Below are 10790 nucleotides of genomic sequence, written 5' to 3' on the forward strand. Positions count from 1 at the left end.
TCGTTTTTAGACACAGACTAATGTGGCTGCCCCACTGAGATTTTTTTGGTTGTAGTACTTGAGTGCTCCCTCCCTCTCTTGGATATCAGGAGAGGGAAAAGGTGGGCTGGTGGACAAGGAGAGCCTAAGTCACAGTAACCCCGTTGCCAAGTCGACCATCAGTTGTAAACTGGACAGTCCTCTCGGGCGGGGGAAGGGGTTGTCGCCTGTCTGCTACTGAAATAGAATGAGATGGGACGGGACACCGGCCTCTCACACATGTAGTGTGCTGGGTCCCTCTCGCAAGGGCAGGGGCCAGTGGTATAACCTAGTGCGCACTGTGTGCGTGAGTCATGCCAGTAGGCCCGGGGGTCCAATATTCTGCTCCCCACTGTAAGTGAAGGTACTTACAGGAATACTTGTGTTATCACTACTGCATTGTTGTGAAGGGCCTCACTGTTTGTACCTGGCTGTGTAATAGTGTACAGCACTGGCTTTACTGTGTGTTTTCCTGTTAAATAACTGCTTCCTGTCTGTTCCCAAAGGTCCACCCCACCAGTCCTGTGATCATAGTGCGGCAGCCTGAACATTCACCCAACATGCCTGGGCTTGTCTCCTACCCAGTTAGCGTGGTCAATCTCACATCTCTCCAGCAGATGGCAGCCCCCATCTACATCAATGTCTCTTGTGTCCTCACAGGCCAAAGAGTTACAGTGTCAGTGAGAGTGGTGGCAGAACCGCCTGTGCTCAGTAAGTGTCCGCTGGTCCTGTTTGCAGGAGAAGATGGAGGGGGGGGGGGGGGGTGCTAGGTCCTGAAGCTCATTTTTCACCAGCCCAGGTTCCAATACAGTGACACAGACCACTTACTCTCGTTGGCCGTAGTGGGAGCTGAGTGCCCAGTGCTACCGAGGAGTGGTCCTTTGGAATGCCAACTTGGGCAAGGGGCCCCTCTGTGTTCATGTCACGGTGAAGACTCAGCTGGATACAAGGAAGAGCTCCCTCCCTCCGTGAACTTGTTGGGGGTGAGAAGAGGAGTTCCCCTCTTTGTCACTACTTCCTGCTCTGTCTCAAGTTAATGATGCAGAGCAGTTTCCATCTGGTTTTATTCCGTAGTCTGCATTAAATGTGGTGGTGTTGGTCTGGGTGTATCCCTAGTGAACAGATGGGATTCACCGATAGACTGTGGAGACTGAATTGGTCCCTCCTAGTCCTAGAGAGACACTTTGACAGAGCCTGAGTCAGGAAGCTTTCAGTGCTGCTGTTTATGCTGCACCTGGTTTAGGGAGAAAACTTCATTTCCTAGGGCTCCAGCACCCAATTCCTATTAAAAAGATAAATGATTTTGAAATAGCTTATAGTACGAGCAGATTTCCCCACTGTTACCCGGAGCCAAAACAGAGCACTGCTTCAGATTTGTTTTGTCTCTTTTCTGTAAGGTTTATTGAGACGCGATCCAATTCCAGGTTCATCCCATTTTTCTGGCTCATCATTTGTCCAGCATCAGTCTCTTTCAGCATTTGCTCAGTTATGTCAGTTGAGGACTGTACTTGCTTTGGTGATTCTGTGTCTCTTCTGTTTGGTTTGGTTTTCTGAGGAATCCCATTCCAGGCACATGCCATTTCCCTGGCCCAACCAACCCCTCACGTAGCTTTAAGTTACACAAGGAAGCTGTCTACCAAATGTGGTGGTCCTGACTCTTACCGTTTAGGAGGAGTTCTTGTTCAAAAACTGTCTAAAACAGCCGTTCTCAAACTTTTTGGGCTCCGGAGCCCTTTCCATGCATAAAAGTGTACGCAGAGCCCCAGCGGTCCACTGATTGTACGTGTTGTACCTATCGCTGTGTCCAGTTTGTCAACCCCACGCAGCCCCTGGAGATGTCTCGCACAGCCCTTGGGGCTCCGTGGAGGAGTCTGAGAAATACTGCTCTAAAATACATAGTTCTTTTCAGCGCCTGCAACAAAGCTGAAGGGTGGTTAGATGCGTCTCTGCAGCGTCCTTTATTATAGAAAGCAGGAGTCTGCCTGCATCCATAACTAATCACCTTTTTTCTGGAAATGTTAGGTCAGTGCAGTGAAGCAGGAATTGTCCAACAGCTTATAGGCTCTTACCAGATCCTTCTCTTCACCCTCTTTGCTGTTCTAGCATCAACCACCGTCATCTTTCTCAGTAAGTGAAAATGCAAGAGAGGTTTGCAGTTAGTAATGAGGGGAAGACAGAGAGTTTTACCTTGTGTTCGTTCACTGGATCCACTCATTTGTCTGTTACATTTTGAAACCAACCATACACAACTCAAACTACATATCAGAGCATGTCCTGAAATAAAATACATTTAGCATACAAAGGGTTAACCCCGACGCAGTCCTGCTGGTGTCCAAGTCCTATTTCTGCAGTGCCTTTCAAGAACCTCTATAGTATATTGCAGCACAGGGAGGTTGCTGTTTTTCCAGTGACACCAACTGATATGCACCCGAGCGAAAAGGACATTTTGGCCACTAAGATAGATACATAGGTAAATAACCCGCTACCTTTAACAACCACATAAAGTAGGGGGCCCTCAGTTTATAAAATCTCCAGTAAGCGTCACGTAACTTAGTGAATCTGCCTCTGAAGGATGATGGAAGTCGCCGGCACGCAGCCTATCAGAGCCTGTAGTCCCTCAGCTTTAGGCTGTGGGGCTGCGATGTACCCAGTAGAAGGGCCAGGCCCATACCTCTGTCACACTGTATTTCTGGAATTAAAAATCACAGCCTCTTTGCCCTGGGATATAGACACTGTTAGAGCTCAGCTGCTCCAAGCCAGTAGTCAACCAAATCAGCCACCTACAGGAAATGCATCCACTTCCTAAAGGGCTTGTTCCTCCATGGAAAAGCCAAACTCCGTTCTCCTCTGGCTGTGATTACTCTGGAGCAGGGCTGAGGTATATTGGCAAAGGGCAGGGGGTGGAAATTCACCCTGTTGCTACTTCGACTGGATCATTTCTGGGAAAGACCACATTATTGGCGCTAACAGAGGTACCTTTAAGCACTAATGATTTCACCTTTTAATACAGAAAGATTTACACTTACAGTGGTACCTAAAAAGCACAGCACTTCTGCCAGTTTCACCTTCGTTTTGCTTTTGGGAATTCTCATTTATTATCTGATTTCTTCCAACATGCACGTTCTCCTCCTCCACACAACTTCATAAACAGTGGTGGGGTTTATAGGATTTTGACCTACAGAAGCTGTGAAAAGGTGTTAAGCAGAAATCTCCAGTTTGGCCATTAGACAAAGTTGTATTGGTTTAGTTGAACTTGTGGGAAAACCTCCCCCTCGTGTTCGTGCAGCTTACTGCACTTAACGGAGTGAGGCCACCCAGCACCTCTTCAGAGCGCTCAGGAAAGCCAAGGCCAATCGACAAGTCTGAGGTGACTGCACCTAAATTAATGGCTCTGCAATCTGGGTTGGTTTAAATCACACCTTGAACGGTTGTAAATGGGTACACAAACTGTTAGAGCAATGGGACTGGACCTTCAAGCCTGTTCCCCACACTTCATTATAGAACTGGTTATTTTTGCAGCATACAATGCCTTCCTCACCAGAGTGCAGAATGTACCTGTTGTGTACGTGCCTACCTCAGCTACACCTCAGACAGGTAAGCTGGAATTTTCTAAACTTGTGTAAAGTACAGTATAGGACACTGGATACTTAAGTATCTAAAGCACAGTTCCTAGAGGTTAGTAGAAACATCAGTAGATAGTGAGGAGTCTAGTTTGTGCCCCTGCCCTCCCACATCCCAGCCTACTTGCTGTAAAATAAACTCACTTCTCTAGCTCTAGAATACCCAGACTGCTGTCCGACTGCAAGCCTACTTTTCCAGAGACCAGAAACACCAGGTACTCGTGTTGGTCCAGGGTTTGAGACAAAGTGGGTGAGGTAGTATCTTTTGTTGGGGACACCAACCAAAGTCAGTCCAATGAAAGACATTATCTCTACCTTTTCTAGAGCACAGGAAAAGGCTTGAAGTTTTAAGAACTTCTTCTAGTAATTGCCAGGCTAGATAGCAGTTGTCTTAAGTAAAACCATGGTTCCAGCCTCGTATTGGTATTCACGCAGTCCAGTATTAAATTGAGTAATCTTTTCCCCTACCCTTTAGGGTATTCCTATCCTCCTGTTGGTCCTCAGCAGCCCAATGGAAGAAACAGGACACAGCTGTGGCTTTGGAGTGTACGGAGAAGACATTTTTGAAGGCCTTGCCTTTTTGTACTTTAATAAATGTCTGAAGTGTGCTAATGGATCATAGCACCTGCCTGTTTCTCTGGACTGACTCTAGACCCTTCCAGCCCCAGCAATGAGCACTGGGCCAAGCCCCTCTGTTGGCAGACGCAGAGTAGGGTTCATGCCATTCTGAACAGAGCAGTGTGGTAGAAGACTCCCCCATGGTATGGGCTAGAATAAAATCCAGAAGCCACTCAGCAGTTTCGACTTTGACCCTTTTCAAGCTGTTAAGTGTATGGGATGTTAAACATCGGTTAACTCATCAACTCTTATTGGTTACTCGACTGTTCTGTAGTCCCCACTGTGCTCTGGCCCCACTCCTGAGGAGCCCCCTGCCACTTTGTGCTGCTGCCTCGGTTTCAGAGGCAGCAGCTAGTTTGTGAGGGGAGCCAGGTTACAAACCAGCTCCCCTCAGACTGGCTACCTTTGCCCCGCGTATAGAGGCAGCAGTGCAGGGTGGCAGCAGCCTTGTCCAGGAGAAGCTCTGAGCTCCCAGACTTGGTGCAAGACAGGTGTCCTGCCCGCCTGGCTCCTAATACTCTTTAAATCCAGATCCGGTGCAAGCCAGGACTGAGCCAGGCTGCTAGCCTGCCTGCTTTAAAAAAAAAAAAAAAAAAAAAAGACTCAGGAGCGGGGGAGAAGAGAGAAAATGCATGTAGTCTGTAGCATTAACCTGTAAACTTTTGTTTATCAGTTAATCAATTACACCCCTAGTAAGTATGTTACAACACGCTTCTATGGCCTGCCTGCAGAAGTAGGGTGCAAGACCAGAGCCCTGAAATAGTAACAAGGCCCCATCACACTGGTTTGAGGAATAGCTGAGCATCACTTGCAAAAGCCTGTTCTGTCAGTAGGGCAAAGCAGTTGAAACTTCCGCTTTAAGAATGTGGAGATCACTCTGAAGTCTCAGGGAAGGGACAGGCTAGAATCGTGGTGTCCAACACACTAGCCACATGTGGCTATTGGGCCGGTTGAGGGTGGCTAGTTGGCTATTGCAGTAGCTATAGTGGCTACTGCTTCCGAAATGGTTGGACCCCACAGGGCTAGAGACTCCTAGCTGGAGGCCATAAGGTGAAGAGCTCACTGCGTGTGCATATTCTTTCCCCATTGAGGGTCATCACAACATCTGTTGCAAGCACAGGCAGTGCAGAGTCAGACACTGCCCAGAAGGGGTTTGCTTTCACGCACGTCGCCCAAAGAGCATTGACAGTATTAAGTTAAAGCAACAGACAAAGCTGTATTTTATCCAAAATTTATTGACAGTCAGATGGGTGAGGCTACAGGGACAGTATGAGTCACGTTCTCCCCTCATATTCTATAGACATGTCTAAAGCCCTCGGCTCACATCTTGACAGTGCGTCCTGTGGCTGAACCCCATGCTCTTGAACCAGCTGTATTTGTGCAGCGACTGTGCAGGTAGTCCCACCCATCTCAGACACGCCTTTGTTTAGTTTAGTGCTGCTTTCGTCTGAAGGAGCATCCTAGATGAGGAAAGAACAGTAAGTAATCTCAAGCATGTCACCAGGCCACATGGGGACGGTTGGGTTGTTCTTAGCCCCTTTGACCACTGTATACAGTAAACTGACACTATGCCCCCCCACCGCAGGAGGGGGACCGCACAAGAGCTCCAGGGGCTGTGACAAAAGCAAACTATTCCCGTTACTCTCCCAGAGCCCTTGCTGAGCATGAAACCCTGAAGTATCAACACTCCCCAAATCCACTGTCAGATATGCTGCTACACAAGTAGCATGGTAGCAGAGCCAACAGACACGGAATGTGCTCAGATAGACCAAGCACAGGACATAAACATCAAAGCCAGCAGAACAGTAACTATAGCTTCAGTAATCCCTTAGGAGCACCAGAAAATAGCCATGAACCCCCACGGTTTCTAGTAGTTCTGACCTACCATGTGCTCTAGCAGAGTAACTACTGCTGGTCACTTAAGAGTTTTACAAGTTAGCAACCCCGCTCCCTCCAAGCACTGGAGATACACTGTAGCCAGACTGCCTGTTCATGCAGCATGCCATGCATTAATAGCCACGCTCTGCATTCCATGCCCCGAGAAATGTGCAGTTCCAGACAGACAAGAGGACTACTCACAACCAGGTCAAACAATGCACTGACTGGGTGGTTTTACCTTCTGTAAGCCTTGCCTTTCCTCCAGTGGGCTGGCACAGCACAGTTGAGCAGCCCACACACAGAACCACAGTCTGTGCGTGGCTGAATACAGTGGTGATTTTATAGCAACCTGAAATAAAGCAAAGATTTGAGATGAGCATATTCTCCACAAAAGAGCTGGGGACAGGGCATTTCCCCTGCTGGAGCAAGTGACAGAGCTAGTAAGCGCTCAGTGCAAGCCAGTGGTGAGAGAGGGTCAAGGGCAGCTGTGCCAGTATAAAAGCCAGGAGTTGTCAAGGCACAAGCCTTTCAAGGTTGTATTTTAAAGGTGGACACTGACCAAGGAGCCCTCCCCCTGAGTCCCAGAGGGAAAAATCAGTTGTCCATTAGCTACAATAATGCATTTAGCTAGCACCAAGTAACTAAATGGAGACAAGCAAATCCCAGAGCATCCCCTGGTTAGAACGCCACCCAGCAGACATCCATGGACTTCTCTGGCACCGGGACTAGCGGGGGTCTACTACTTTGCATGGCTGTCCTAACTCTTTGGTGAAGGGAGATGGGCTTCAGCGTGCCATCTCCATAGTGACCAGGCTGCTCTAGCTCCCCTGCAGCTCTACAGTTCTGCACAGGCCCCATCTTTAGGCGAAAAGCCTCCACCACAAACAACTCGAATCCGCTCCGAAAATTGCGACTACGAAAGCAACCCAGTCGGCGCTGGACTCCTGGGGCAAACAACGTGGGGCCTGCTGGCCGGGCCTGGAGCAGGCGGGACACGGCACAGGCTGCCCTTCCCAGCAGCAGGAGCTGCGCGCAGCTGGCACAAGGGGCCGCGCCAGGAGCTCACCAGGGCACTTCACGTCCATGAAATAGGAGTTCGGGCTCTGGACCAGGCGCTTCTTCTTGTGTTTCCGCTTCTCCTCCTCGGGGGAGGGATGCAGCAGATCCTTCGCCAGCTGCAAGCCGAGCGGAGCAGGTTAGGCCAGGCCGAGGGGCAGAGCGCCCCCCCCCGGCTCCCCCCCGCCAAGCCGCAGGCCTCCCCCCACGGGCCCCCTCCTGCCCACCCCCCACATCCCCCCCAACCGCCATGGGGCAGGGCCCCCCACAGGCCCCCCACCCGCCAAGCCGCAGGCCTCCCCCCACGGGCCCCCTCCTGCCCACCCCCCCACATCCCCCCCCAACTGCCAAGGGGCAGGGCGCCCCCACGGGCCCCCGCCTGCCCGCCCCCCCCCCCGCCGCCGCCATCTTGGTCCCTCCCCCGCCGCCATCTCCACGCTCCGGGCCCGGCTCCCGCTGCTCGGCCGGGCCTCGCGGGCGCCCAGCCGGGTCCCCGGGCGCAGAGCCGGCCCGGCCGGCGGGGAGAGGCCGGGCGGGGCCGCCCAGGGCGAGGGGCGCTCCCGGGCCCGGCCCGCGGGCCGCTCGGCCGCACTCACAGGCATGTTCGCGTGGTGGCAGCCGCGGCCGAAAAGGGGCTAAACCGGAAACTAGAACCGCTATATCCGCTCCGGGGTTCCCCGCACGGGCGGAAGTGAGGCTTTGGCACGGCCCTGCCGCCATGTTAGGAAGGATCGAACGGCCAGCCAGGGCGCAAGGAGCGTCAGCAGACGGTCATTACGTCAACAACGTGCTGAGCGCACCGCGCGCGCCGCCATGTCGGGAAGGTCGTTCCCCCGGAAGAACGGATGTAACTGGCCATATTAAGAAGGTCGGTCTGAGGCGGCTGAGGAAGCGGGAAAATGACGCCATCTTGGGAAGGTCCTTGGAGACCGGCCATGAGATAACTTCCTGCCAGTCCCGCCCACGCCACGGCCCGCGTGACGTCACCACAAGCGAGACGAGGCGCTAAGTGATGTCATCTCTGGACTGGTGACATCACGGTGCAGCAGGGACCCTCCCTGAGGAGGCGGGTTTCTAATTCCCGAGCCCTGCAAACCCCAACACTCTGGCCCCGCCCCCTCCATGACCCCGCCCCTTAGCACGCCCCGCCCTTCTAGTAAGCACCGCCCCTTCTTACACATGGCCCCTTCGTGGCCCCGCCCCTTTGCATGCTCCCCGCCCTTTTGTAAGCCCCGCCCCCTTCTTAAGCATGGCTCCTAGGGGTTGGGCTGGAAACTGGGTGCCTGGTCCCCTCCCTCCCCCAACATCCAGGCGCAGGGGACTCCGCCCCACCCCGCCCCGCCGGCGAGTGACAGTCGTGATGCCGAGGGGCCCTGTGCACGGCCTGGTTCCCGGCCCTCTGGTCCCAGCCAAGCAGCAGTTCCTGTTACTCCCCTTCCTGACCGAAAGTGAATGAACATAAATGGAGGTACCTGATCAGGGCGGGGGTTGGGCTGGGGCCAGGGTTCCCTGGGAGATGAGCGCTTGGGCAGCCACCCAGGAGAGAGTCTACTGCTGCCCAGCGGATGAGCAGAGCGCCCACAGCCGGCAGCAGATGTTTCTACCGGTGCTGGACATCCGCACTGGCCTCGGTGCACAGAACAAAATTTATTCTGTACATGGATGGAAAAATTAGAGGGAACATTGGTTGGGATGGAGGTCGGGCTCTGGAAGGAAGTTTGGTTGGAGGAGGGGGCAGCAGGTGGCATGGCTCCCAAACTGACCAGCATACCCCTTTGGCAGCCGCTTCTAGGTCTGGAGATGTCCAGGCAGTCTCTGCACCGCTGCCCTTGCACCTCCCACTGGCTGCAGTTCTGAGCCAATGGGAGCTGAGGAGTCGGAGCTTGGGGCGGGGCAATAAACAGACACACCCCCAGGAGCTGCAGGGACATGCTGGCTGCTTCCCGGAGCAGAGTGATGCAGAGGGAGGGAGGTAGAGCCCACTGAGAGCTGCCTTGGCCCTGCTGCAGGCACATCTCTGTGCACCCCATGCAGGGAGGGGCACAGCAAATCTCCACGTGTGGGCAGGGTCAGTGTATGTGGAGCCACCTCTCCTCACATCAGGGGCTTGCAGAAATGAGCCCGCAGCTGGCTGCTTCCAGGAGCAGCGTGGCACCCTGCGCCGTGGCATGCAGGCAGCTCACCTAGGGTTGCCAGATGGTTTCCATAAAAACACCGGACACACTGGATCTCAGCTGCGCGGGGGGGGGGGGGACCAGCCATGGGGGGAGCTGGACTCGTGGAGGAGATTGGGGTGGGGGGGAACTAGTTGTCGGGGAGCAGGGCTGGCCAGGAGGGGAGCAGGGGGAGCAGGGCTGGCCAGGAGGGGGGAACCAGCCGGTGGGAAGTGGAGTTGGCCCGGGCACAGGCAGATCTTGGGGTGCTGCCCATCCCGCTCATGGTCCCAGCGGGGCTCATGGGTGAGTCCAGCCCTGGGGGATACTATCCCGCCCCAGCCCCCTTCCCCCCCACTGCGTAGTTGCGTACTGCCTGGCTGGAGGACACGCTCGTGCAGTGTGAGCGTGTCTACCAGCCAGGCACTACGCAACTACGTACTGATACTCATGAAGATAATTAAACTTATTTAATTAGAAAATAGCAGACATTACTAGGTCCGATATTTTCTCAATTTGTTTCCCGAACACAAAGCTCAAATACCGGCCTGTCCAGTTCAAAACTGGCCACCTGGCCACCCTAAGCTTGCCTGCCTGAGCCCTGCTGCACTGCCACATTTTGGGGGGCCCCTGCCGCTGGGGGCTGTGTGCCACACCCGACTGGCAGACTCATGGGTCGGTATTACAGGAATGTTTGCTGAGGGCGGGCGTCTCAGACCGGACAGGGCAATGAGGTGAGTTTGCGAGAACTGTAGAAAAGACCTGCCAGGCCTTTGCGCCCTGCATTTGTCTCAGCACGAGGCAAGTCAGGGAGGGCTCCTGGGAGCATGTTTGGCCCCGGGCATGAGGTGTGGGCCCCACACCTTGGATTTCTGGGCCTCCTCCTCAGAGGGGTTTGCAAACAGCCAGGCATCCTGGCCTCCCCAGAGGGACCAGCAGCCCAGGCATCCCTGAGTGCAGCAGCTGGTGCGCCCTGCCTGGTGTGGAGGCACAGAGGCCTTTCTGCCCCTGCCTGTGCCTCCCAGTAGGTAAACTCACCCTCTGTGGCACAGAGCCAGCCCCCATTGCCAGCCGGTTTCGGGGAGGCTCTTTCTGACGACACAAAGGGCTGAGCTGTGGATTAGGATTTGTGGGGTGTCAGGACCGCGACCGGCTCCCCTGGCCCTGCCACCAATTCATATCAAGACGTTTTTGGAACATGTCTGCAGTGCAGTGACCCCCCCCCCCCCACAGCTGGGCCAGCGCCCCTCAGCCCTGAGACACAGCTGCGGGTATCCCCGCCCTGGGTCCTTCTCCTCCCTGCTGGTATCCGGCGTTCCCACCTGGCAGTCCCTGGGCTCCCCCGTCCTGCCTGTGCCCCTCACTCCCGACCCACAGCCCCCTGCCCCGCCAGTGCCCCTCACTCCTCCCCACAGCCCCTCCCACCCTGCCTGTGCCCCTCACTCCC

At 54.3% G+C, this 10790-nt stretch overlaps 2 protein-coding genes across 4 annotated transcripts in view; one reads left to right on the forward strand and one right to left on the reverse strand.

Moving 5' to 3' along the window:
• Positions 1–4259, forward strand: part of NUP210L (nucleoporin 210 like) — a 56080-nt gene extending 51821 nt beyond the window's left edge. For 2 of the 3 annotated variants that reach the window (XM_075907314.1, XM_075907315.1), the window contains 4 exons: positions 525–729; positions 2041–2145; positions 3538–3612; positions 4114–4259. In XM_075907314.1, coding sequence (XP_075763429.1) covers positions 525–729; positions 2041–2145; positions 3538–3612; positions 4114–4205 — 477 coding nt within the window. In that variant the 3' untranslated portion in view covers positions 4206–4259. The remainder of the gene's footprint in view (positions 1–524; positions 730–2040; positions 2146–3537; positions 3613–4113) is intronic. The other variant, XM_075907316.1, reaches the window with a different exon arrangement.
• Positions 4260–5471: 1212 nt separating this feature from the next.
• Positions 5472–7927, reverse strand: RPS27 (ribosomal protein S27). Its single transcript, XM_075907331.1, has 4 exons — positions 7787–7927; positions 7201–7309; positions 6373–6483; positions 5472–5716 (listed from the first exon to the last, which is right to left on the reverse strand). Exons 1-4 carry the CDS (start codon positions 7790–7792, stop codon positions 5688–5690), a joined length of 255 nt encoding a protein of 84 aa, XP_075763446.1. The 5' UTR covers positions 7793–7927; the 3' UTR covers positions 5472–5687.
• Between the last annotated feature and the right edge of the window lie 2863 nt (positions 7928–10790).

Source organism: Pelodiscus sinensis, chromosome 24 (assembly GCF_049634645.1).
Source record: "Pelodiscus sinensis isolate JC-2024 chromosome 24, ASM4963464v1, whole genome shotgun sequence".
NCBI classification, from domain to species: domain Eukaryota; kingdom Metazoa; phylum Chordata; order Testudines; family Trionychidae; genus Pelodiscus; species Pelodiscus sinensis.

Excerpts from the sequence above, each read along its gene's own strand:
- RPS27 (XM_075907331.1), bottom strand. Across the intron at positions 6,484-7,200 it reads CATGGACGTGAAGTGCCCTG|GTTGCTATAAAATCACCACT; the intron begins GTGAGCTCCTGG and ends GCTTTATTTCAG. Across the intron at positions 5,717-6,372 it reads AAAGGCAAGGCTTACAGAAG|GATGCTCCTTCAGACGAAAG; the intron begins GTAAAACCACCC and ends TTCCTCATCTAG.